Below are 26,431 nucleotides of genomic sequence, written 5' to 3' on the forward strand. Positions count from 1 at the left end.
AGTATAAACACAATGGGACCACGCAGCCATCATATCACTCAGGAAGGAGACGCGTTCTGTCTCCTAAAGATGAACATACTTTGGTACGAAAAAGTGCAAATCAATCCCAGAACAACAGCAAAGGACATTGTGAAGATGCTGGAGGGAAACAGGTACAAAAGTATCTATATCCACAGTAAAACAAGTCCTATATCGACATAACCTGAAAGGCCGTTCAGCAAGGAAGAAGCTACTGCTCCAAAACCGCCATAAAAAAGCCAGACTACGGTTTGCAACTGCACATGGGGACAAAGATCGCACTTTTTGGAGAAATGTCCTCTGGTCTGATGAAACAAAAATAGAACTGTTTGGCCATAATGAACATCAATATGTTTGGAGGATAAAGGGGGAGGCTTGCAAGCCGAAGAACACCATCCCAACCGTGAAGCACGGGGGTGGCAGCATCATGTTGTGGGGGTGCTTTGCTGCAGGAGGGACTGGTGCACTTCACAAAATAGTGCACTTCACAAAAAATTATATGGATAAATTTAAGCAACATCTCAAGACATCAGTCAGGAAGTTAAAGCTTGGTCGCAAATGGGTCTTCCAAATGGACAATGACCCCAAGCATTCTTCCAAAGTCGTGGAAAAATGGCTTAAGGACAACAAAGTCAAGGTATTGGAGTGGCCATCACAAAGCCCTGACCTAAATCCGATAGAAAATTTGTGGGAAGAACTGAAAAAGCGTGTGTGAGCAAGAAGGCCTACAAACCTGACTCAGTTACACCAGCTCTGTCAGGAGGAATGGGCCAAAATTCACCCAACTTATTGTGGGAAGCTTGTGGAAGGCTACCCGAAACGTTTGACCCAAGTTAAACAATTTAAAGGCAATGCTACCAAATATGAATTGAGTGTATGTAAACTTCTTACCCACTGGGAATGTGATGAAAGAAATAAAAGCTGAAAAATAATTATCTCTATTATTATTCTGAAAATTCACATTCTTAAAATAAAGTGGTGATCCTAACTGACCTAAGACAGGCAATTTTTACTAGGATTAAATGTCAGGAATTGTGAAAAACTGAGTTAACATTTATTAGGCTAAGGTGTATGTAAACTTCTGACTTCAACTGTAGATAGGATCAAAAGAAAGGGAGGGTTGCTCTAGGATCAGCATTCTTTACTAAAATCTTACCTTAAAAATATAATTATTTCACAATACTGACGACAGATTAGCTTCCAGACAAATATTACCACCTACGGCTGCAAATTTTGAAGCAGGTTATTCTAACGCTTACCTGATAAAAATGCATTAAAACGCCGATTTGGCACATCATGCCATATACTGAGACAAATTACAGCCAGTAGCCTAGCCTACAAGTAGCAAAATATAACTCGATTGAACATGAAACGTATTTCAATATGATTATGATTAAAATAGGCCTACAGCCTACTGTTTATTTTTTTAACGTTCATCTCAGTTTCCATTTGACTCATATTTTTATACGTCACTTGGTTGTATCAATTGCAAACATTGGCAACTTTGTACTGAAGTTCTCGGTCAGAGAGGAGATGGATACACCATGTGATTCTGTTTAGCGGAGATCTTCTGTGTAAAAAATGACGCGGAAGGGCATCCTTTCTCTCTCTTCTCCTTCAGTCTGACCACGCCCTTCCATCTTATCTCCTCCTTTTCTCTTTCAATCCCCCTCTCTATGTACGGATCACTGACTTCAATGTGCTTCTACATATGGCAGCTCATCAGGTTAAACAGCTAGCAAATTGAGTCACACCCACCCACCTCTTCTTCCCCTCCCTCCATCGTCTCTCCCCCCTTTTCTACCTTCCTGCTGAAGCAATACTTGGGTTCTTCCATCCATAAGTCAGCCATTACACACACCCTCTCTCCCTTCCTGGGTTCTGATAAAAGTGCCCTCCGTGCCAACTGGCCTGTGAAGCCTGCTCCTGTATATCTCTCCTTCCTTCTCTCAATCTTCCCTTGCTCCATCTCCCTTTACATCCCTCATTCATTCGCCCTGCCCCCACTTCTCTATCATTCACTCTCCATCATTCTGTGACCTTTATTCTCCTCACAACATCTCCCCGCTCCTTCTCCCTCACTTCCCTCCCTCTTAGTGTTGAGCGATTAGCTGTGGAAGGACAGGGAAAGAGACGGAAACAGTTGCTTTTTGAGGTTGCCTGTATCTAGTCGACAATACATCTGATAGATTACATTAAGACAGTCTTGAAAGTTTGCCTTATCTACTTTGAAGAACTACTAAAGTTGTGCTTTTGTCAGACAGCATAGCCAGCTAGCAAGCCCAATTAGGGTGACTCATTATGGAGCACAGAGATACACAGGTAACTGCCCAAATAAAGGAAATGCCAACATAACGTGTCTTAATAGGGCGTTGGGCCACCATGAGCTGCCAGAACAGCTTCAATGCACCTTGGCATAGATTCTACAAGTGTCTGGAACACTATTGGAGGGATGTGACATCATTCTTCCTCAAGAAATACCATCATTTGGAAAATGCTGTCTCAGGCGGCGTTCGAGAATCTCTCGTGTTCAATTTGGTTGAGATCTGGTGACAGACAGCCATGGCATAAGGTTTACATAATTTATGCTAATCAAACCATTAAGTGACATCTCTTGCCCAGTGGGGCATAAAATCATCGAAGCTCTGCAGATTTTGTTGTGAGGATACAGAATCAATAGACCATTTATTTTGGTATTGCCCTCAGGTAGCCCATTTCTGGTCTCAGGTTCAGGAATGGCTGAAAATTCATAGCATTGATCTAAAATTGACCCTAGAAATAGTACTGTTAGGAGATCTGGAGAGACCGGGTCAGTCAATTACTAATACTCTTAGTAAAAGTATTTATCTTCAACACGCAATCTGTAGATTCTATTCGATTAGATACAATTTCAATCTATGTTAAACATCATAGCATAGTTGAAAGATATGTGTTGCGTAGAAACACGAAGTGGGTGGCCAGCAGAGATAGATGGCTGAGGGACACATGGCTGAGATGGCTGAGGGATGGCTGAGGGATGCTGAGGGTTGGTATGTGGAATTGGAGACAAGTGGGAGTGGAGTTGCTGTGTGAGAGAGAATGATGTTCAAAAGATAAAGGAAAGGAAAAAGATAAAGGAAAAAAAAGTCTAAATAAAACATAATAGAAGTACATTTGAATGACACAGGTGTTTGTACACATGTACTGTATATACACGCACTCTCATTCAAATAAAACACATACAATAACACACACATACATGTAAGTGCCAGACATGCACACAAACATATACAGTTGGCATTGCTGTTATGATTTCAGTTGTCCTTGATGTCCTTTGTTTTAAATTTAGTATTTTGTTAAAAAACAATTGCATTGTTGTTTGTTGTTTTCTTCTGTCTTTTCCTTTTTTCTCTTTAGTTCATTCTCTTGGTTGTTGGTGCATGGGGGGGGGTCTTGGGGGTGGGGAATGGAATTCATTGTATCTTCCGGGGGGGGGGGACTGTGGGAGGGTCTCGAACGGTTGAGGGACAGCTATTGAAACTGTGGGGGGGGGGAAATCGGGTTTCACAAGATTGTGATCATGAAAAAGGAAACTATGACATATTTTATATCACTATCATGCACACGCACCCTCACAAGGATGGCTCTGTTGAGGAAAGTCTGATACACTTTTTGATAGTGTCTTGATGCTATATTGTTTGTCCTTCATGTTCTAATACTTTAATGTTACCCCTTCCTTGTGTTTTTTGTAATAAACAATAATAAAAATATTAAAAACTCTTGCCCTGTGGATGGTAGCCCACCCAGCAATTTTTTTATACAAGACCCTACGCATGATGCGATGTTATTTGCTTAATTAACTCAGGAACTCCACCTGTGTGGAAGCACCTGCTTTCAAAATACTTTGTGTCCCTTATTTAATTGTTTCCATTATTTTGGCAGTTACCTGTAAATGGTGGCTGCTACTGCCCGAGCAGAGATGAGATGACGTGAAATAAAAGTCATCAAATAAAAATAAATGTAATAAACACAACTTAATTATTTTATTAAAGTAAAGGATTGTGATAAAGGATGGTTTGCTAATAAGTGATCCGCAGTAATGGGCAGTCACTACTTGCTAGTTTTTATGAAATAGCTATAATAAAGTCATCGTCATACTAAAACAAATACGCATTTATTGTACAAAATAATGTAATCAAATCTAAAAGCGAAATTGAAAACTCTACATTTTCCAAAAACCGAACCAACCTCAAAAAGCATTAATCACTCAGCAATACACCCTCCCTCATTTTCCTCTCTCAATCTCATCCCCCGATCTCTCCTGTAAGCAGTGTTAAAGTTGATAAAATCGGAACAGTCCAATAAGGGTTGATGCCCACCCCCCGTGTGTCAATGTTTTACTGTTAACAGCCTGTGCCGCCTTTTTACTGCAGAGGCAGCCAAGTGTTTTTTATGTGCGCTCCGACACTTTTACTGGATTGGGAATTAGTCCAAGAGCATCTGAGGCTTCCCAGAGGTAGAGCTGAAAATCAAAGGCTTCTCTGGCACAAAAGACAACACTATCTGTATAAACATGTACAACTATTTATTTTTTGTGTGTTTCTCCCTCTAAAACTTCTTCCCTGAGCCATGTTTGAAACCATGGTGACCACATTGTTGTACTTGTGCACCATGTATCGTCAGAAATTTAAACGGACTCTCAGCAGACGTTTTAGGGGTGTAAGATTAAAGAAACCACTTTAAGATGCCCCCATAGTTCACTGCTAGCCATGATGATAAATACCATTCACTGAGACGCCCACTCCAGGGGAAACACCATAGGGAGCCAATCAAAATACCCCCTCGGGCTCCTTTCCTTCCTCAGTGGCTTCTGGAGGACACAGGCTTCTCTGAATCACTCATCCAGACTGGCGGAATCCCACAGTTACACCCAAGGGCCCATTACCGGGGGCGATGGGTGTCAAGGTCACTCACACACACACATACATACGTGAGTCAGTGACTGAGTGAGTGAGTGAGAAAGTGTAAGGGGGAGAGAGAGAGTGAGAGAAAATGCAAAATGACTCAATAGGAGAGTAATTAAAATAAATAAATAATCACACTATTGTCAGGTAGGCCTTTACACTCGTAGCCGTACACGGGTTGAAAATGACACTGAAAAACTCCTAAATTGGAACTCAGTGGCTGTACGGTAAATATCGGTACATGACGTCAGAACTCTGGCTCTGTGCATCATTGTGCTTCACTTGAGCACCTCGTGCGACAAGAAGTTGCCCCCATCCCGTACGCTAATTGGGCAACTTTGCACATCTGAGTGAGGGAAATGCTGTAAATTAAGAGCACTATGTATTTTGAAAGATTAAACATTGAGGATTATAATAAATAGCAACTGTGATGTCATACAAGCAAGCCAAACACCTGTGTGTGCACTTCGCATTTCCATATCATGAAACAAATTTAATATACAGTGTAAACTTTTATGGTCACTATGTTTAATGTACAGTTACAAGATGACATGGAGTCATACCCTGGGTTTTTGTGCACGCTTTGGAGAGATGTGGCCACGTATAGACACCAGTTAGCCCTCTCACTCAAACCCTTGTCATTTTTTTGTCTTATGTTGCACCTACCCCACATTTTCCAGGAATATTCTTATCATGTTACTGAATGTAGTATTTTCAGATTTCGTTCTCAACAGATACGACGAAAAATACAGTAACACAGTGAAATGTTTGGATTCAGTCTTGTCGGGTGAACGGTTGTGTCTTCACTTTGGGAGTAATACTTTTACCATGAATTCCAAACTGTTCCCTTTCAATTGCTACCATGGTTATGCATATGATTTTCATATTTTTTTGTGTAGGAAACACTTGAATTTAGCCCTATCCATACACGCCATTTCCCATGAGTATAAAGGGTTAACGGGTAAAATAGCAGAAATGGAATGGAGACCATCTGTGAAGCTATTTTGATAATTACGCACGTAATAAAATATAAGAAAAGGCCCTACTGTTTATACAGAGCGATAAAGAGTGTGCGTCTCTGAACGACAGAGACAGAAAATCGGAATAAAAATAATCAGAATCAGATACAGTCCACCTTAAACAGGAAGCACCCATTATCTGGAGGAGGCCCCTTCCCATTATGCACGTTTCGCTCTCTCTAAGGCAGGGGTTCTCAAATCTTTTGAGTCTGGGGACAAATTCATAAATCAGAACACACAAGATAATACTTTACAGTGCATTTATAAAAAAGAAAAAATATTTTTTGCGGGGGTACAATAAATATTAAGTTGGAACATTTATAAATTGGTGAACTGTGGATACCAATATCCCTGTGGGCCTCCCAGGCCCAGGGTTAAGAAAATAAATGATAGATTAATAAGATTGTATTACACCCCCTACATTTATTCCAGGGATCCCTTCACCAACATTTGTTTAGTCTATTGTTTTCAGTAATAAACTATTAAAAAAAATGTATATTTTGAGATCTGCTCTGACGCCACAGAAGTCTTGTGCTTCCTGAACACATGGGCAGCAGCAGGGCACAAGCTCTCATGGAGGAAGGCCAAGTTGCCCTCTCCCTCTGCCCCCCCCCACTCCCTCTCTCAAACCCTGTGTCCCACTCTCTCCCTCTTCTCAATCCACCATCCTACCTCTCAATTTCTCACTTCTTTGCACTGTCATTTTATCCCAATTTCTGTCTCCCACACTTTCTCTCTCTTACTACCCTTATATTTGATTATCTCTCCACATAATATTCCTCTTTTACTCAATCTTGTATCCTAATTACCACACTGTGAATGTGCTTCATTCATCTCCAGACAGCTCGATAACTACATTTCTGTTCCCCTTCCCCTGAGAATCCTTGCCTGCTCTGAAAGATGCATGAACATATGCATGAACGCAATCGCACAATCACACACCATCTCCACCGTCATCTATATCACTTGTCAACAACCATTGAAAAAGCTTGTTAACATGCAAGCACAGTAACGAGGGAAGCCTGGGCTTACAGTAAAATCACAGTGACTCCAGATCAACAGTCTAGATATGCACTGTCTAAGTAGAGAGCAATACCAGTCTATACTCTAGATTTGATTTGATTGATCAGGATCCCCATTAGTCGACGCCAATGGTGACAGCTAGTTTTACTGGGGTCCGACATAACTAAAAAGACATTACAGACAAAAGACTTAAAACATACATGTCAGTACATACACACAGCAAGAAGGTCACATGGGGGAGAGGCGTTGTGCCATGAGGTGTTGCTTTGTTTTTTTGAAACCACATTTGCTCTTCACTTGCGCTATATAATATGGGAGTTCCATGCACTGATGGCTCTGTGTAATACTATACATTTCCTTGAATTTGATCTGGACCTGGGGACTTTGAAAAGCCCCCTGGTGGCATGTTTTTCTTCTAAAAACAAGAGACGCAGTCAGTCTTTCCTCAACTCTTAGCAAATTGAGACTGGCATGCATAGTATTAATATTAGCCCTCTGATTGCAATTAAGAGCAAGACGTGCTGCTCTGTTCTGGGCCAGCTGCAGCTTCACTAGGTCTGTCTTTGCAGCACTTGATCAAATGACTGGACAATAATCAAGATACAATAAAACTAGAGCCTGCAGGACTTGGCGTGTGGTGTCAAAAAAATCAGAGCATCACTTTATTACGGACAGACCTCTCCCCATCTTCACAACTATTGAATCTATACGTTTTGACCATGACAGTTTACAATCTAAGGTAAGACCAAGTAATTGTGTCATCAACTTGTTCAACAGCTACACCATTCATTTCCAGATTCAGCTGAGGTCTAGAACTTAGGGAATGATTTGTAACAATGCTCTGGCCATCCATTCCAAAACAGACTGCAACTCTTTGTGTTTCAGTGACTTAATTAGCTGCCATTGCTGATGGATATATGGTTGAATCATCAGCATACATGGACACACATGCTTTGTTTAATGCCAGTGGCAGGTCATTGATAAAAATAGAAAAGAGGGCCTAGAGAGCTGCCCTGTAGTACACCACACTTTACGTTTGACATCAGAGAAGCTTCCATTAAAGAAACCCCTCAGATATATTAGATAGATAGCTCTGAATCCAAAATATGGCATGAGTTCAAAAGCCATAACACATAAGTTCTCAACAACAGGTTTTGGTCAAGAATATCAAAGGCTGACTGAAATCTAACAGTATTGCTCCCACAATCTTCTAATTATCAATTTCTTTCAACCAATCATCAGTCATTTGTATCAGTCCAGTACATGTTGGGTGCCCTTCTCTAAAAGCATACTGAAAGCCTGTTGTTAATTTGTTTACAAAGAAATAGCAATGTATTTGGTCAAACACAATTATTTCCAACAGTTTGCTAAGACCTGGCAGAAAGCTGATAGGTCTGCTGTTAGATCCAGTAAAGGCCGCTTTCCCACTCTTGGGTAGCGGAATAATTTTAGATTGACTATATATGTATGCAATGCATATGGTCCTATGGGGCTCAGTTGTTAGAGCATTGAAACTTCAGGATCAAGAGTTTGATTCCCGCGGTGGACACCTATGTGAAAACGTATGCACGCATGAATGTATGTCACTTTAGATAAAAGCATTTGCTAAATGGCATATACCGTACATTCAGAAAGTATTCAGACCCCTTCCGTTTTTCCACATTTAGTTAAATTACAGCCTTATTCTAAAGAGAATAATACATTTAAAAATCTTCATCAATCTACACACAATACCCCATAATGACAAAGTGAAAAACGCTTTAGAATGTTTTAGCAAATGTATAAAAAAAGAAAACAGAAATACCTTATTTATATAAGTATTCAGACCCTTTACTATGAGACTCGAAATTGAGCTCAGGTGCATCCTGTTTCCATTGATCATCCTTGAAATGTTTCTACAACTTGGAGTCCACTTGTGGTAAATTCAATTTATTGGAAAGGCACACACACACACACACACACACCTGTCATTATACGGTCTATACAGTTGACAGTGCATGTCAGAGCAAAAACCAAGCCATGAGGGCAAAGGAATTGTCCGTAGCAGTCCAAGACATAATTGTGTTGAGGCACAGATCTGGGGAAGGGTACCAACAATTTCTGCAGCATTGAAGGTCCCCAAGAACACAGTGGCCTCCATCATTCTTAAATGGAAAAAGGTTTTTGAGAAGGACAACCATCTCTGCAGCACTCCACCAATCAGGCCTTTATGATAGTGGCCAGACGGAAGCCACATGACAGCCCGCTTGGAGTTTGTAAAAAGGCACCTAAAGGACTCTCAGACCATGAGAAACAAGATTCTCTGGTCTGATGAAACCTAGATTGAACTCTTTGGCTTGAATGCCAAGCATCACATCTGGAGGAAACCTGGCATCATCCCTATGGTGAAGCATGGTGGTGGCAGCATCATGCTGTGGGGATGTTTTTCAGCTGCAGGGACTGGGAGACTAGCTAGGATCAAGTGAAAGACATTCCAACTGGACAACGACCCTAAGCACACAGCCAAGACAATGCCGGAGTGGCTTGAGTGGTCCAGCCAGAGCCCGAACTTGAACCCCAGCAAACATCTCTGGAGAGACCTGAAAATAGCTGTGCAGCGACACTCTCCATATAACCTGACAGAGCTTGACAGGATCTGCAGAGAAGAATGGGAGAAAATCCCCAAACACAGGTGTGCCAAGCTTGTAGCGTTATACCCAAGAAGATTTGAGGCTTTAATCGCTGCCAAAAGGTTCAACAAAGTACTGAGTAAAGGGTCTGAATACTTATGTAAATGAATACTTATGTAAATTTGCAAACATGTCTGAAAACCTTTGTCATTATGGGGTATTGTGTGTAGATTGTTTTTTTTCTCATCAATTTCATCCATTTTAGAACAAGGCAGTAACGTATGTAATGTAAATGTAATGTAATGTACATAATGTAATGTATGTATGTATGTATGTATGTATGTATGTATGTATGTATGTATGTATGTATGTATGTATGTATGTATGTATGTATGTATGTATGTATGCATGCATGTATGCATGCATGTATGTATGACTCGTTTCAGGAAACTAGGCATATGTCCCATGTCACTACTTCACAGGAGCGGCATTTGAATGTAAACAAATGTTTTATCAAAATGCGTTTTTTGGAACATAGATTATTAAGGCACATGAAAGATTACAACTGATATTCCATCCATAAACACAAATAAAATGGTTGAATTACGAGCCTAGTTCGTTTAGCCACGGAAAAAGTCAGGAACCTTCCCACTAGCCATGATTGGCTGAGATAATGGATGGGCTGGACATGCCAGGAGATGAGTTTGGATTGGTCTGGCATGTAGCATGCTCCATAACGTGAGCTGTTCAGTATGTGTTGACAGTCCTTTCTATCGCGCCGTTTTTGAAAAATAAAACGTTAGCCACTACAAAAGTTTTGCTACTTTTCTCAACATTGATGCCCTGAAATTAGCAGGCGCTATCGACAGATCAGTTAGAAAAAGAGATGGGTTACTTTCTGCACACACCACGGTCAGTGTGAACCAGAGTGACTTGACACAAACAAGATGTAGCTACAAACAAAACAGAGTTAAATGGTTCCAGTCCACCGTGAAGCGTTCATCCATGTATACGGGTAAGAGTATAGCTCCATTTTCAGAAATATGTTTCAAATTTATCCAGAAAGTCATTTTTATTGCAAGTTAAAGCGTCCTGTTAGCTAGCAAATGTTACGTTTATGATCTGTGTGGTAATATTATTTGAATTAGAAAACTATTTGCATATTAGTTATAGACTAATGTTAGGGAGCTAACATTGTGGCTAGTCTATTAGATTTAGCTACCTGCAGATTCGTACTACAGCTATGACAATGTTTGTATTGGTGGTAGTATGAGTTGGCTATGCCGGTTTATTGTTGCGCTAGCTAATTAGCTACATGTCTAAACAAATGACTCCACTTTGGCCGGATTATTACATGACCCATGAAATTAGTCAGGTGTGTCTAGGGTAGATTATGGCCATCTATTGTATTTCATGATCATGTGTCTAGACAATAGTGACCCATCCACCTAGCTAGATGTGGCTGGGGGTGGTTATAGCATTTCTTTCACATGACCCATTAATTTAGACAAGTGTGAGTTAAGCGTCATCTAATAAGGATCAAATATTTATAATATATGCAAGTAAGCACTTCAACGTACCATTTACACCTTCTCTACATTGTGCATGTGACAAATAAATGTATATTTTATTTGATATAGCGTGTGTTTATCACATGTGAATCCTTAAAGAGATGGGTGGGGCTTAAGAGGATGTGAACGACGCTGAACGGTGTAGACAAAGAAGAGCTCTCGAGTAGGTGTACCAAAATACATTCAAGGGCCATTTTCTCAAAAGTGGGAATACAAGTTTATCAACCTTCAAAGCAGAATTACCTTCCCATTGTTCCTCAACTGCAGTGCATGATAGAGACTCTGAGCTAGAAAATAGTCTAGTCTACTTTTATCCAATGTAAAAAAAACACAATTTCAAATTTTGCTACATAAGACTGAATCGAGACAAAATCAGGGGAATTAAATAAAGGTTAAATAAATAACAGCCTCCACTCTTCTGGGAAGGCTTTCCACCAGATGTTGAAACATTGCTGTGGGGACTTGCTTCCATTCAGCCACAAGAGCATTATTTTACATTTACATTTAAGTCATTTAGCAGACGCTCTTATCCAGAGCGACTTACAAATTGGTGCATTCACCTTATGATATCCAGTGGAACAACCACTTTACAATAGTGCATCTAACTCTTTTAAGGGGGGGGGGGGGTTAGAGGGATTACTTTATCCTATCCTAGGTATTCCTTAAAGAGGTGGGGTTTCAGGTGTCTCCGGAAGGTGGTGATTGACTCCGCTGACCTGGCGTCGTGAGGGAGTTTGTTCCACCATTGGGGTGCCAGAGCAGCGAACAGTTTTGACTGGGCTGAGCGGGAACTGTACTTCCTCAGAGGTAGGGAGGCGAGCAGGCCAGAGGTGGATGAACGCAGTGCCCTTGTTTGGGTGTAGGGCCTGATCAGAGCCTGAAGGTACGGAGGTGCCGTTCCCCTCACAGCTCCGTAGGCAAGCACCATGGTCTTGTAGCGGATGCGAGCTTCAACTGGAAGCCAGTGGAGAGAGCGGAGGAGCGGGGTGACGTGAGAGAACTTGGGAAGGTTGAACACCAGACGGGCTGCGGCGTTCTGGATGAGTTGTAGGGGTTTAATGGCACAGGCAGGGAGCCCAGCCAACAGCGAGTTGCAGTAATCCAGACGGGAGATGACAAGTGCCTGGATTAGGACCTGCGCCGCTTCCTGRGTGAGGCAGGGTCTTACTCTGCGAATGTTGTAGAGCATGAACCTACAGGAACGGGTCACCGCCTTGATGTTAGTTGAGAACGACAGGGTGTTGTCCAGGATCACGCCAAGGTTCTTAGCACTCTGGGAGGAGGACACAATGGAGTTGTCAACCGTGATGGCGAGATCATGGAACGGGCAGTCCTTCCCCGGGAGGAAGAGCAGGTCGGGCAATGATGTTGGGTGATTAGGCCTGGCTAGCAGTCGCCGTTCCAAATAATCCAAAAAGGTGTTCGATGGGGGTTGAAGTCAGGGCTCTGTGCAGGCCAGTCAAGTTCTCCATCACCGATATTGACAAACCATTTCTGTATAGACCTTGCTTTATGCACAGTGGCACCGTCATGCTGAAATAGGAAACTTTGGGACAACAGTTTGAGGAAGAACAGAATCGTCTAGAATGTCATTGTATGCTGTACTGATAAGATCTCTCTTCACTGGAACTAAGGGGCCTAGCCTGAACCATGAACAACAGCACAATACCATTATTCATCCTCCATCAAACTTTACAGTTGGCACTATGCAATGGGGAAGGCAGCGTTCTCCTGGCATCCGCCAAACCTAGATTTGTCCTTTGGACTGTCAGATGGTGAAGCGTGATTAATCACAACAGAAAACGCATTTCCACTGCTCCAGAGTCCAATGGCGGCAAACTTTGCAGCACTCCAGCCAACGCTTAGCATTGTGCATAGTGATCTTAGGCTTGTGTGCGGCTGCTTGGCCATGAAAACCCATTTCATGAAGCTCCCAACAAACTGTTATTGTGCTGACGATGCTTCCAGATACAGTTTGGAACTCAGTAGTGAGTGTTGCAACCGAGGACAGATGATTTTTACGGGCTATGCGCTTCAGCACTCGGTGGTCCTGTTCTGTGCGATTTAGTGGCCTACCGCTTTGACGAACTGACTTGTAGGGAAGGTGGCATCCTATGACGAGCTCTTTAGTAAGGCCATTCTACTGCCAATGGCTGTCTATGGAGAATACATGGCTGTGTGCTCTATTTTAATACACCTGTCAGCAACGGGTGTGGCTGAAATAGCCGAATTCACCAATTTGAAGAGGTATCCACATACTTGTGTCAGGGGAGAAGCTCCAGGTGGTATCTGATTTTAAGTACCTTGGCATCATACTTGATTCCAACGTCTCTTTTAAAAAGCATGTGAAAAAGGTAATTCAAATAACCAAATTCAACCTAGCTAATTTCCGATTTATACGAAATTGTTTGACAACAGAGGTAGCGAAACTGTACTTCAAATCTATGATACTCCCCCACTTAACATACTGCTTGACTAGTTGGGCCCAAGCTTGCTGTACAACCTTAAAACCTATTCAGTCTGTCTACAAACAGGCTCTCAAAGTGCTTGATAGGAAGCCCAATAGACATCATCACTGTTACATCCTCAGAAAGCATGAGCTCCTGAGTTGGGAAAATCTTGTGCAATACACCGACGCATGTCTTATATTCAAGATCCTAAATGGCCTGGCTCCCCCTCCACTCAGTATTTTCGTTAAACAGAAAACCCAAACATACGGCAGCAGATCCACAAGGTCTGCCATGAGGGGTGACTGTATAGTTCCCTTAAGGAAAAGCACCTTTAGTAAATCCGCTTTCTCTGTGAGAGCTTCCCATGTCTGGAATACACTACCATCAGACACACATAACTGTACCACATATCACACTTTCACAAAATGCATGAAGATATGGCTAAAGGTCAATCAGATTTGTGAACATAATCCCTAGCTGTGTATTACCGCTTTCCATGTTGTCTGTAGCTTGTGAGGTGTGGAAACACTGTTGCTTTTATGAATTTTGTCTTGCTGCTTTTTGTTTTATGTTGCTTTGTCTGTATGCTATGTCTTTGCTTGTCCTATGTTGCTCTGCGTGTTCTCACTGCTCAATGATTGTCTATATTGTAATTGTTTTTAATAACCTGCCCAGGGACTGCGGTTGAAAATTAGTTGGCTGGCTAAAACCGGCACTTTCACTGAAACGTTGATTAATGTGCACTGTCCCTGTAAAAATAAAATAAACTCAAACTCAACTTTTGTTTGTTTGTTACATACAGTACCAGTCAAAAGTTTGGACAAACCTACTAATTAAAGGGTTTTTCTTTATTTTACACATTGTAGAATAATAGTTAAGACCTCAAACCTATGAATTAACACATATGAAATCAAGTTGTAACCAAAAACGTGTTAAACAATATATATTTTAGATTCTTCAAAGTAGCCACCCTTTACATTGATGACAGGTTTGCACACTCTTGGCATTCTATCAACCAGCTTAACCTGGAATGCTTTTCCAACAGTCTTGAAGGAGTTCCCACATATGCTGAGCACTTGTTGGCTGCTTTTCCTTCACTCTGCGGTCCAACTCATCCCAAACCATCTCAATTGAGTTGAGTTCGGGTGATTGTGAAGGTCAGGTCATCTGATTCAGCACTCCATCCCTCTCCTTCTTGGTCAATTAGCCCTTACACAGCCTGGAGGTGTGTTGGGTCATTGTCCTGTTGAAAAACAAATTATAGTCCCACTAAGCGCAAACCAGATGGGATGGCATATTGCTGCAGAATGCTGTGGTAGTCATGCTGGTTAGGTGTGCCTTGATTTTGAAATAAATCAATCACAGACAGTGTCACCAGCAAAGCACCCCCACACCTCCTCCTCCATGCTCCACAGTGAGAACCACACGTGCAGAGATCATCCATTCACCTACTCTGCGTCACAGACACAGCGGTTGTAACCAAAAATCTCAAATTTGGATTTCCACCAGTCTAATGTCCATTGCTCGTTTTTCTTGGCCTAAGCAAGTCTCTTCTTCTTATTATTGGTGTCCTTTAGTAGTGGTTTCTCTGCAGCAATTTGACTATGTTGGCCAGATTCATGCAATCTGATGTTGAGATGTGTCTGTTACTTGAACCCTGTGAAACATTTATTTGGGCTGCAATTTCTGAGGCTTGTAACTCTAATGAACGTATCCTCTGCAGCAGAGGTAACTCTGGGTCTTCCTTTCCTGTGGCGGTCCTCATGAGAGCCAGTTTCATCATAGCTCTTGATGGTTTTTGCAACTACACTTGAAGAAACTTTAAAAGTTCTTGAAATTTTCCGCATTGACTGACCTTCATGTCTTAAATCGATGGACAGTCGTTTCTTTTTGCTTAATTCAGCTGTTCATGCCATAATATGGACTTGATATTTTACTAATTAGGGCTATCGTCTGTATACCACCACTACTTTGTCACAACAAAACTGATTGGCTCAAATGCAAATCAGAAGGAAAGAAATTCTACAAATGAAATTAACAAGGCACACCTGTTAATTGAAATGCAATCCAGGTGACTACCTCATGAAGCTGTTTGAGAGAAGCTTTCATCCAGGCAAAGGGTGGCTACTTTGAAGAATCTTGTTTAACACTTTTTTGCTTACTACATGATTCCATGTGTGTTATTTCATAGTTGTGATGTCTTCACCATTATTCTACAATGTAGAACATTGTAAAATAAAGAGAAACCCTGGAATGAATAGGTGTGTTCAAACTTGACTGGCACTGTATATACACACACACACACAAAAGTAATGTCCCTGTGGAGAGCATAGTAACCTGTACTTTTACTTCAGACTGAATGTGTACAATGTCTCAATAGAGAACATAGTAACTGGTCTGCTGTTATCGGTTGAGATTGATGCAAATGTGTGGCTAATTAAAAAGCTCACATCAAGGGGGACGGCGTGGAGAAACAATTAAAAGCTGGCACCTTGTGGCGAGGGTATACGTTGGAGGGGTGTAGTCACGACTCACTGAACTTTACATATCCTTTGGGGGCAAAGGGTTAAAACGTTTATATTTCTAACAAACAACACTTGTCAAGCTTACCACTACCTCAAACTGTTGAATGGCAAGGACAAAAACGCAGTCCACAGGCGGAGGTAAGGGAGGAGAGTGGGAGATGGGGGATGAAGAGAGAGAGGGGAGATATAGGGTGAAAAGAGGTAGATATGGGGAGAGAGGTTTAGGGATGATGGAGAGTCAGAGGGTGAATGAGAAGATATAGGGGAAGAGGGAGAGGAGCTAAAGGGGAATGAGGGCGAGAGAGGTACAGTATACTAGTTGGTTGGCAGGGAAGAGGCCTGCATGTCTTCTTTTAATTGCTGGTGCTCCATCAAAGATGAGCATGCTCCTTCAACAGACATCCCTAGGTTGTGTGTGTACTGTATGTGTTCTCATGTATGTGAGAACAAGTGAAATTGCTGTGAGTATCCTTGTCACGCACCCATAGTTCCCAGTAAGAGTGGAGATGCACAATTTCTCCCATCACTCGTTTCTAAAAGCATCCACACACTAACAGACTGACAAACTCTTTGACCTGAACATACATGCTTACAGACCCTATACACACACACACTAAGTATATCCCATATGTGTAATTGTGGTAAATTGTGGGAAGAATGTCCTCTTACATGACAATGACTCCCCCTCAAAAAATCATTAATTCACTCTGAAAGCTAACAGAGCTAAATAAAGAAGGGCACGTATGTCACGATATCCAGAATCTCCAAACTCTTTTTGCTCTAAGAGCCAAAATGGATGGAGCAGAATGAGCCGAATGGAACCTCTGGGACCAAGGTTAAGGCCATGTCTCCTCTATGACATAATGACATCAGCATTGTCCACTACAATGCATATCTGCTGGTTGACCCGGCAATAGAGCTGGTAGTCAGAGCCCAGTCCAACCAATCAAATCAAAGCTATCACAGGGCACACACTGGTTTGTACTACGCTACACTGCATTTCCCCAGACCATGACCTTGAAAGACGGAACAATGCTTCAATTCAGTAATGACGTTGGAACATTTTGGTCTTTTTTTTCCTGAATTCAATCATATCCATTTACTCCCTCATCGAATTCTCTGAAATGCCTTTGCCAAGTCTGCCATGCATGAAAATACCTTTGTCAATTCATATTTCCCTCAATTCCTTGCATCCTCTTTCCTTGCTTCCGTCACAAAACACATTGGACTTCTGGACAGTCTCCTCAATACGGTTGAGGCAAGAGGATCCGAGGAATCACGGAAAGACAAATTGAAGTAGGGCCCAGAGTGTTGAACAAAACCACCCTACGGGTGTCAGTAGAAGAACACATTTTTGTTTTTCCAACCAAACCAAGATGGCTGCATGTCTGCCTCAGTGACGGTCTGCAGTGGAAGGATAATGCACTGATTGTCCATCATGTGGTCTGTCCATTCCACATTAATTTAGAGTAGCCTAGAGACCAGATATATTTACACTGGAACGAGAGAAGAAAAAAAAACACCCATCTCTCTCCCTCCTAACTTCTCTTCTCAATTCAAGAAGCATTATTGGCATGACAAGAAAGGGGATGCCAAACCACATTTTGACAACAGCATCTACCCGCTCTCTCTCTCGCTCTCCAAATGAGTTTTTATTCTTTAAAGAACTTATGAAAGAGATGTGTGTTTTTTTCTTAATCATGGAATGGGGTTGTTCAATGACAGATTTTAAACAAATACATGTCTATCACTTGATGGTTTCATTTCAGAGACAAAATAATCATGTTTTTTTTGTTGCCAAATGCTATATATCAGCCTCACTCTCAGAGAAATAAGTAATACTGCTAGGTCTAAAATCCGACTGGAATTGAGATAAAACTGAGTTATTATGCAGGAACTCCTTCAACTCGGAGTTCACCAGGTTTTACAAAACTTTTTCCAGCGCAGACAGTTTAGATATGGGACGATAGGTTATCCAACCGTGACGGATCTCCACCCTTATGTAAGGGGATGATGTGGGCTGCTTTCCAGACTTTTGGATTCATATTACTTGCCAATGAAAGATTGAATGTATGTGTGAGAGAGTCAGTAATGATCTCTGTACCATTTTGTCTTAAAAGTTCAATTAGTCCGGGCTGACCGCTATCTTCATATCAAAAGATTCGAGTGCCTTTACAACTTCTGAAAGCGCAATCTCGGTCAAAGGAAATAGATGAACCGTAGGTCGGCTTGCAACAGTTTCAGGCACAGCCTCATTCGAGATGTTAGGATGGAGTTCATTATTAAATAAAATGCCCAGCCTTAGCAAATTGCTCATTAAACATGTCAACTATATATAAAAATATGACATTTACACACACACACACACACAAAGATTTCTAAAAACCTGTTTTTGCTTTGTCATTATGGGGTATTGTGTGTAGATTGTTGAGAGAAAAAAACGATTGAATCCATTTTGGAATAAGGCTGTAACATAACAAAATGTGGAAAAAGTCAAGGGGTCTGAATAGTTTCCGAATGCACTGTATATGTTTCACATCTCTGGAAGGTGGATAAAACATGCTTCCCCTCAATATGAGATCTGTATGTAAAACATTTACATTTGACATTAGTAATTTAGCAGATGCTCTTATCCAGAGTGAATTAAACTAAGTGCAATCGTCTTAAGATAGCTAGGTGAGATAACCACATAGTGTATCACAATGAAATATACAGGATACGAACATTCCATTCTAGCTTAACAATGGATATATAGGTTTTTGCAACAAAAAAAACCCTTTTAATTCACATCTAGAATGTATGAATAAAACATCTAAGTACAGTAATATTTTGGACAAACATGAAGGTAATCATAAGCAAGAATTTCTGATGAAAAAAAAAACTTGAAAAATTGGTGGATATAGTGCTTTGGAAATAAACTCATTTATTTATAACATCAGAGACCAAGAACGTCAAACTAAGCCTTGTCTAATCGTCATAATATATTCTGAGTGAATCTCACCAGTACACTCAAAAATACAGGGGTGACCCCATTCTAGTCCTCATCACTCTTAAAGGCAGTCTAGTGTAATGCTGTAATCCTGCTCTTTTCCTGCCATGGCGCTAGCAGCATAACTGAGCTGGTGTGTCATTACAACCCCACCCACCGAACAGGGAAATCCTGGGCCAATGAGGCTGGGCCGTTAGCTGGAGGCACAGCGATGAATCACTGCTCTGCCTGTGTCATATATGCCTACATGCCACTCCATTCTAACCGCCTCCACAAGAGAACTAGGGCGTGTTTACACACATCTAACTAGGCTTATATCCTAAGTAATAATAACGCCCAGTTGTTTCTTTACCTTGCTGGATTATCGTAAATTTCTCCCCTTTGCCTAAAATAATGATGTGTCATGTTTTAATTCTGTGTAAGCCTTGCCTATGTAAGTTGTTATGGAGTCCCCCATGCTCGATACCCTGGCCCCCCATGCCTCGATACCCTGGCCCCCCATGCTCGATACCCTGGCCCCCCATGCTCGATACCCTGGTCGGATAACTTGAGCAGATCCAGTCTCAAACCTAGGTTGGACAGCAAATCAGCAGGAGCAGAAGCATTGCATTGTGTTTTCAAAAAAGCGCTAGTGTCTCTGGAGCAAACAACACTACACTGAACACACCATAGCAGAGAAGAGCAAATCCGATGAAACTGTACTCATGGCAATGCTGAGTGTGTCCAAGAGTGTGTGTGTGCGTTTGTATGCACTTTCGTTTGTGTACGCATGCATGCATGTGTCTGTGTGTGTACGAGCACGTGTGTGTGTGTGTGTAGTGGGTGGAGAAAAGGGAAAAGTGCCTCTCCTCTCTGTGTAGTAGTTCAGGTGAGTGTTAATGGAGGTGGTAAAGTGTTGTTAAGGTGGAGGTTAATGCTCATCTTTCTCTCCTCTCCCGCCTCCACTGATGCACCACAGAGTAATGACCCATAGAGATAAAACGACTGGATCCATCTCTAGGAAACGAACAACCACATTTATCCTGGATCAGGTGATGCACTTAGTGCTACTGCATCAGCATTCACATGTTCCCAAATGGCACCCTATCCCCTATATAGTGCAATACTTTTGACCAGAGCCATATAGGCCCTGGTCAAATGTAGTGTACTACAGTATATAGGGAGGCATTTGGGATAAACACATTGTATTTGGTAGATAACTAGCCAGCCATATCAAATAAGGAAGTGTTCTGCTAGCTATAGTACTGTGTATGGAAGCAGTACAGACTGATACAGATATACATTTGTAACATGCACTGGGCTGAGGCGAGATGAGAGTGACGTCATTGTCAGAGAAGCCCCCGGTGGATGGAACACTTACTCACGCAGCCAAAGGACTGAAGTAGAACTGTATCGGCAAGGGAAACCGAATCCTAGACAAGTCATTTGAGCCGAGCGGCCCCTTCTTGTCTAGTGAAAGAAAGAAAGTGAATCCACGCACTAAATAGCAGCATTATGACAACAGTGATATGAGATGCCAGGCTTATGAGGCCCATTTGCTTACAAAACAACCAGCAGAAAACCCATCTTGTTTTCCACTGAAAATAACCAGCTTTTCGTTATGTGTTTGAGCGGCTTCCCCCCCACCCCCCTCCATCCACCCGTCCGTCCACTGAAAACATAATTATGTTTCCTTCATTAAAAAAATAGTCATTTATTGTGCGGAGAACGGCGCTACAGCTGTCCCTTGATTACTAAATGGAATAGAGCAATGATCTATGAAGTCATTAGGGCTACAGTGTGGAACTAATTCCAATCCTGGAATGAACCGCAGAACCAAGGAGGGGCACTTGCAAGCGAGAGAGAGAGAGGGAGAGAAAGGAGGTGGGAGGGAGAGAGAGAGAGGGTGGGAAGTGGAGCAAAAGAGAGAGAAGGGAGAGAGAGAAGGGAGAGAGAGAGAGGAGGGGAGTGAGAGCAGTGGCCATTTTCTACTCTCAATCCATAGTTGATCAGCTGTCAGATATCATGTGATTAATCTACTCTGAGTGATTCCAATCGTGTATGTACGTGTGTGCATGTGTGTGTGCACGTGCGTAAATGTTCTGATGATAATCAGAGTGCAAGTTGTTGATGACGAAAGATTATCTCCATGTTTCTAAAGCCAGATGGTTTGAAGGCCTGGTTAGCAAACAGTGTCGAACTCATTAGCAGTAGGCCCATAGCCACACCTGCGCTAATGGATAGCATGTGCAGGAGGGAGTAGTTAAGGGAATACTTCCCTAGCTAAAGGCTTGCTGGGGACTGGGGAGTGGCTGTACAGTGAAATAGATACGGTATTGGGTTAAATGGTTAGCATTAGCAGGTCATTGAACTTGCACAGTCCATACTGGTCTATATTATACATATATTATATACTTCAGCCTGTATCTTCAAAACTTTGGGTAGGAAACAGCAACGATAAAAAAGTCCTATACACAGCATCACTTAACCTCCATAATTAACCCTTCACTCTCTGCTGCTCACACAGATTTTTTTTAAATCAGTCATGTCAGAGCAGTTTAGCCCTGGGACTCAGCACAACCGGCGGCCTAACTCTGGCCACGCGCCCTATTCATGGGTTACATGTTTCCTCACAATATTGTTTTGAATGTTCGTTTTGTCCTGTTGCCCAGCTGAACATTCTGCACAACGCAAAGTCAATTATCCCCGGTGAAGATTTAATCAAAAGTGCATTACAGTGGCTTGTAAATACAATGCCATTCAAAAAGGAGGCAAATAACTTGCAGGAAAACCTTTTGTCATCATTTTGATGTTGCCAGATGTACTTTAGATGCAGTATAACGTTAGCTAAAATTCAGGGAAGGTCACCTGATTTTAGCTAGCTAACTTGAGGCATTGCTAGCAATTGTTGACGAACTTTGCTAGCTAATGACAACATTACCATCTGTCTAAAGTACATTTGACGACATGATAATGCTGGCAAAGTTGTTTCCAACTATACATTTGACTACTTTCTCAATGTCATCGTATTTCCAGGCATTATTGTGTAATTTAGTCTAAACAATACTTAGCCTCCGTCCAGAATGACTGGGCGCTTATCATCACTTTAGGGCACCACTACTGCGCCGCCAGTAGAGGGCGACTTGAGTAAATGTTCATAACAATGGCATGACACGACCAACAATGGCATGACGCGACCGAGTGACAGAGGTGCAACCTATGAATAGGGGTCAGATATATGATGACATCATCATTATAACATTCAGTAGGGCTAATGAGGTGATACAGTAATGTGTGTGTGTGTGTATAATGTCTCTTACCCTCAATGGGCGATGTCTTGAGTCTGCGGCAGACTCCCTGCACGTCTCCGTAGGAGTCGGCTATCTTGGTGACGGCCTCTCCACTCCTCAGCTCCATCAGCTCTCGGAGGTCCATCACCGTGATGCCAAAGTCCCCCTCCTGGTTGCCATCGGCGACAGAGTTCCCCGGAGGGTGGTCCGCCGTGTTGTTGGCCATTTTGTCGTTGTTTGATTGTTTATCTCCCTTTACTCGCCGACTGTCTCTCACTGCCTCTACCGTCTCTCGAAGATCACTGTGCGTGACAGTTGTAAACTAAGAACTGGCTAGTAGTGCGGAAATAGTTAAATAGTACAACAAGGAAGTCCAAGTCACCTAAGGGCTTCAACACCTAAGTCCTTACTTTGTGCAGACAGGAAATGTGGGTATTGTAGTAGTATTGAGTGGTGGTCTCTCTGCCAGGTGTGGGAGATGAACATCAGTGGACGAGCGTCTGGACCCGGAAGTGCATATTAGTTACCAAGGAAACAGTGGAGTCATGATCCGTTGACCACTTCTTCTGTTCCACAAAACTGCAGGAGAAAAGAGACAAGAAAAAGGTTTTAAAACATTGAAAACGTCAAAATGAATATAAACCACAGGAATAGCTTGCTATTGAGGATTTCTATCAAATACTGCAAGATTACCACCACATCACCAGAGAAAAAGAAAAAACACTTAAATTATTGCGGAACAGTATGGCAGTGGTTCCCAAACTGTGGGGCGGGCAAGAGCGGGCATTTGTAATTTAAGGAACTCAGTCCGGTTTTGAACGTACTCTTGAAAGTTGCAATTGTAGAATGCACAAGGTGCAATTACGAAATTGGGTACGGCATCATCAGTTCCTCGTCATGTTAGTTGTTGCATACCTTAGAGAGCGATGTATAACTTGTCAGAAAACGTCCAGATCAACCAGCCCATGTCAGCTAACGTTTTTATATCAAGTTTTTTTGTTGTTGCCCATTGTCATTTTTTTTGTCACGCAAATACTACATGCATACACATTGGACATTGCAAAATGTACAAAATTGCAAGAGTGGAGGAACTGAGATAAGAGAAGAAAATGCCAAAGCTGGAGAGATTCTCAAAAGCAGAGAGCATGTGATTCTCTGAATGGGAAAGACAGCCGTGCTTTGCAATGAGGTTGAACAATTCCTAAGGACAGGCCATACAGTAGGAAACATATTTAGGATAATCTGACTCTCACTTGACACACACAGCCCCTTTGTTTGTATAAGATTAGCAGTCTCGCAGTAGATCCAACTGCTTGTCCCAAAACGACTGCTTTCACATAGAATCCTAATTCCCCTATATTGGAGGCAGAGGATAAAGACGCCATGGGAATCACCATAGTGACCTGGTTCTATGACACCAGTGGTATAGAGTAGTTATCAAATGGTGTGTAGCTGTAGAGAGAAGCTATAATAGACTGTTAATATCTCCCATACAATACAAGTCTAATACAGCAGTCTTTAATACGGCACTGTGTGTTGGAACTGACTGGAAGGAAGAGGACATTATGCTAATGTGAGATAACGCTCTGGACCACTCCTTTGGGCCGGTGTGTGTGTTTCAGAGTGTGTGAATGTTTGCGCGCGTGCGTGTGTGTGTCCCACTCCTCTGGGCTCTCCGTGACTTGCTAAACACCCCAAATGGAGGTCTGCCTTTGATGTGTGCTTATGTGATAAGAACTGATGTGCTGGAGTGTGACTCCGGATTTCCATTCTCTGTCTCACAGACCAGAAATACACCCACGCACGCACATCCACACGCACGCACATCCACGCACATCCACACCAGGGTTTCCGTTAGCCGGCAACAGCCGACTTTAGGCCGATAACAATTATGAAAAGCCAATAAATAAAAATTGTCGGGCTGCCTCTCATACACCCCGATTGCCTTACGTACATGCACCTGATGCTGAGGAGGGAGAGCGAGAGACGAGCCTTGGCCTAAGCTACTGTTGATTGCGAAGATGGAGGCCATTTTCATTGAAGTAAAACGAAAGTTAGGAGGGGGYAAAGGGGGGGGGGGGGGCTATTTATAATAATTTGTTTTATCATTATTATTATTGTAGGCCTATTTATTCATCTAAACCAGTTGTTTAATATGCAAAAAGTGTTTCGTTTCATTCGGTTTTCTCAATTTGATCTGCCTTTTTAATTATGTGCTCCGTATTTAGTTTACGATAGGTTAAGTAGACCTGCCTATTGCTGTCATTTGTTGGATACGGTAGGCACTAGACTTTGTTGGTAATTGCTGCAATATAGCCTGTTCAAAACATTTGTGAAGGTTTAAACCAGTTCACAAGTGTTACATTTAATTCTGTTGGGCCATTTTCTTTGGCCAAATTTAAGTTCCAACTGTAATATTGTGTTTGCCAAAATATAATATCCTGCTCTTATTTTGCCTAAAAACAATGGCTTGACTTACTTTTGAAATTACCCAAATAATGTTTAGAAACTTTGTGTTGTGTGGCAGTGCGCACCAACTGACTCCGAAAGTTGAACTTGAGGTGAGGAAGAATGTTTTAGGCCAACCAGAGTGAATCCTAGAAATTAACAATATAATGCTTATCTTTAATTATGATAGAAAATTAACTAATTAGTCTCCTTGTGTACGCCTATATCATAGCAGAGGCAGTAGCCTATCTGAAAGGCATGTCAGTGCAGCATTCCACCGGCATCTCTAGGTCTAACCTTTTTCTTCATTTATATATTTTTGCCTATAGGCATATGCATGCAATGCCCTGGTGCGTTTGGTGCTCAAATCTCCAACAGCTGAATAATGATTGTTTTAGGAAAGTAAAAACCAATAAAGCAATGGGCTAGAAAGTTTTGCATAGGTTACGCACCGAAACACAAGGAATATAGTGTTTTCAAAATTTGTAATTAAGTTTGTTTTTAAGGACACGTAAATGTGGCTCATTTGGCCAACATCGCTCGTTTGTTGATGGTGCTGGCTGCTTGGGTGGACACCCTAATGGGTTACGTACCTCAATACATATGGATGACCGGGTAATTTTCTCAAAATGTCAGATAAATGTAAATATTCCCAGTCACTTGTCCGGTGTCAAATTTTCCTAACAAAAACCCTGACACACACACACAGTACCATAATATAATTAGCTTAGATTGGAGCGGTTTAAACCTAGATTGGGTTAATATGCTCTTCTTTATACTCCGACATCTTCCCTGGAATTTGATATAAATATAAAACAAAGGACACCTCACTGATTTAACCTCAGGCCTTTCACTGAAGCAGTTAGACAAAACAACCATCATGGCCATGTACTGCTCCCTAACCCCCATCTACAGTTGAAGTCGGACGTTTACATAACCTTAGGTTGGAGTCATTAGAACTTGTTTTTCAACCACTCCACAAATTTCTTGTTAGCAAACTATAGTTTTGTCAAGTCGGTTAGGACATCTATTTTGTGCACGACACAAGTCATTTTTCCAACAATTGTTTACAGACAGTTTATTTCACTGTATCACAATTCCAGTGGGTCAGAAGTTTACATACACTAAGTTGACTGTGCCTTTAAAACGCTTGGAAAATTCCAGAAAATGTCATTGCTTTAGAAGCTTCTGATAAATTATGTCAATTAGCCTGAGTCAATTGGAGGTGTACCTGTGGCTGTATTTCAAGGCCTACCTTCAAACTCAGCGCCTTGTTGCTTGGCATCATGGAAAAAATATTTTAGACCTCCACAAGTCTGGTTCATCCTTGGGAGCAATTTCCAAACACCTGACGGTACCACGTTCATCAGTACAAACAGTACGCAAGTATAAACACCATGGGACCACGCAGCCGTCATACCGCTCAGGAAGGAGACGTGTTCTGTCTCCTAGAGATGAACGTACTTTGGTGCGAAAGGTGCAAATCAATCCCAGAACAACAGCAAAGGACCTTGTGAAGATGCTGGAGGAAACCGGTACAAAAGTGTATATATCCATAGTAGAGGTC

At 41.9% G+C, this 26,431-nt stretch overlaps 1 protein-coding gene across 7 annotated transcripts in view; it reads right to left on the reverse strand.

The window, feature by feature from the left end:
- Positions 1–26,431, reverse strand: part of LOC111963489 (plasma membrane calcium-transporting ATPase 1) — a 160,006-nt gene that overhangs the window by 93,263 nt on the left and 40,312 nt on the right. For 6 of the 7 annotated variants that reach the window (XM_023986978.3, XM_023987002.2, XM_070443433.1 and 3 more), the window contains exon 2: positions 22,447–22,995. In XM_023986978.3, the coding sequence (XP_023842746.1) occupies positions 22,447–22,642 (196 nt within the window). In that variant the 5' untranslated portion in view covers positions 22,643–22,995. The remainder of the gene's footprint in view (positions 1–22,446; positions 22,996–26,431) is intronic. The other variant, XM_023986985.2, reaches the window with a different exon arrangement.

The sequence above is a fragment of the Salvelinus sp. IW2-2015 genome, linkage group LG1 (assembly GCF_002910315.2).
Source record: "Salvelinus sp. IW2-2015 linkage group LG1, ASM291031v2, whole genome shotgun sequence".
Lineage (NCBI taxonomy): Eukaryota > Metazoa > Chordata > Actinopteri > Salmoniformes > Salmonidae > Salvelinus > Salvelinus sp. IW2-2015.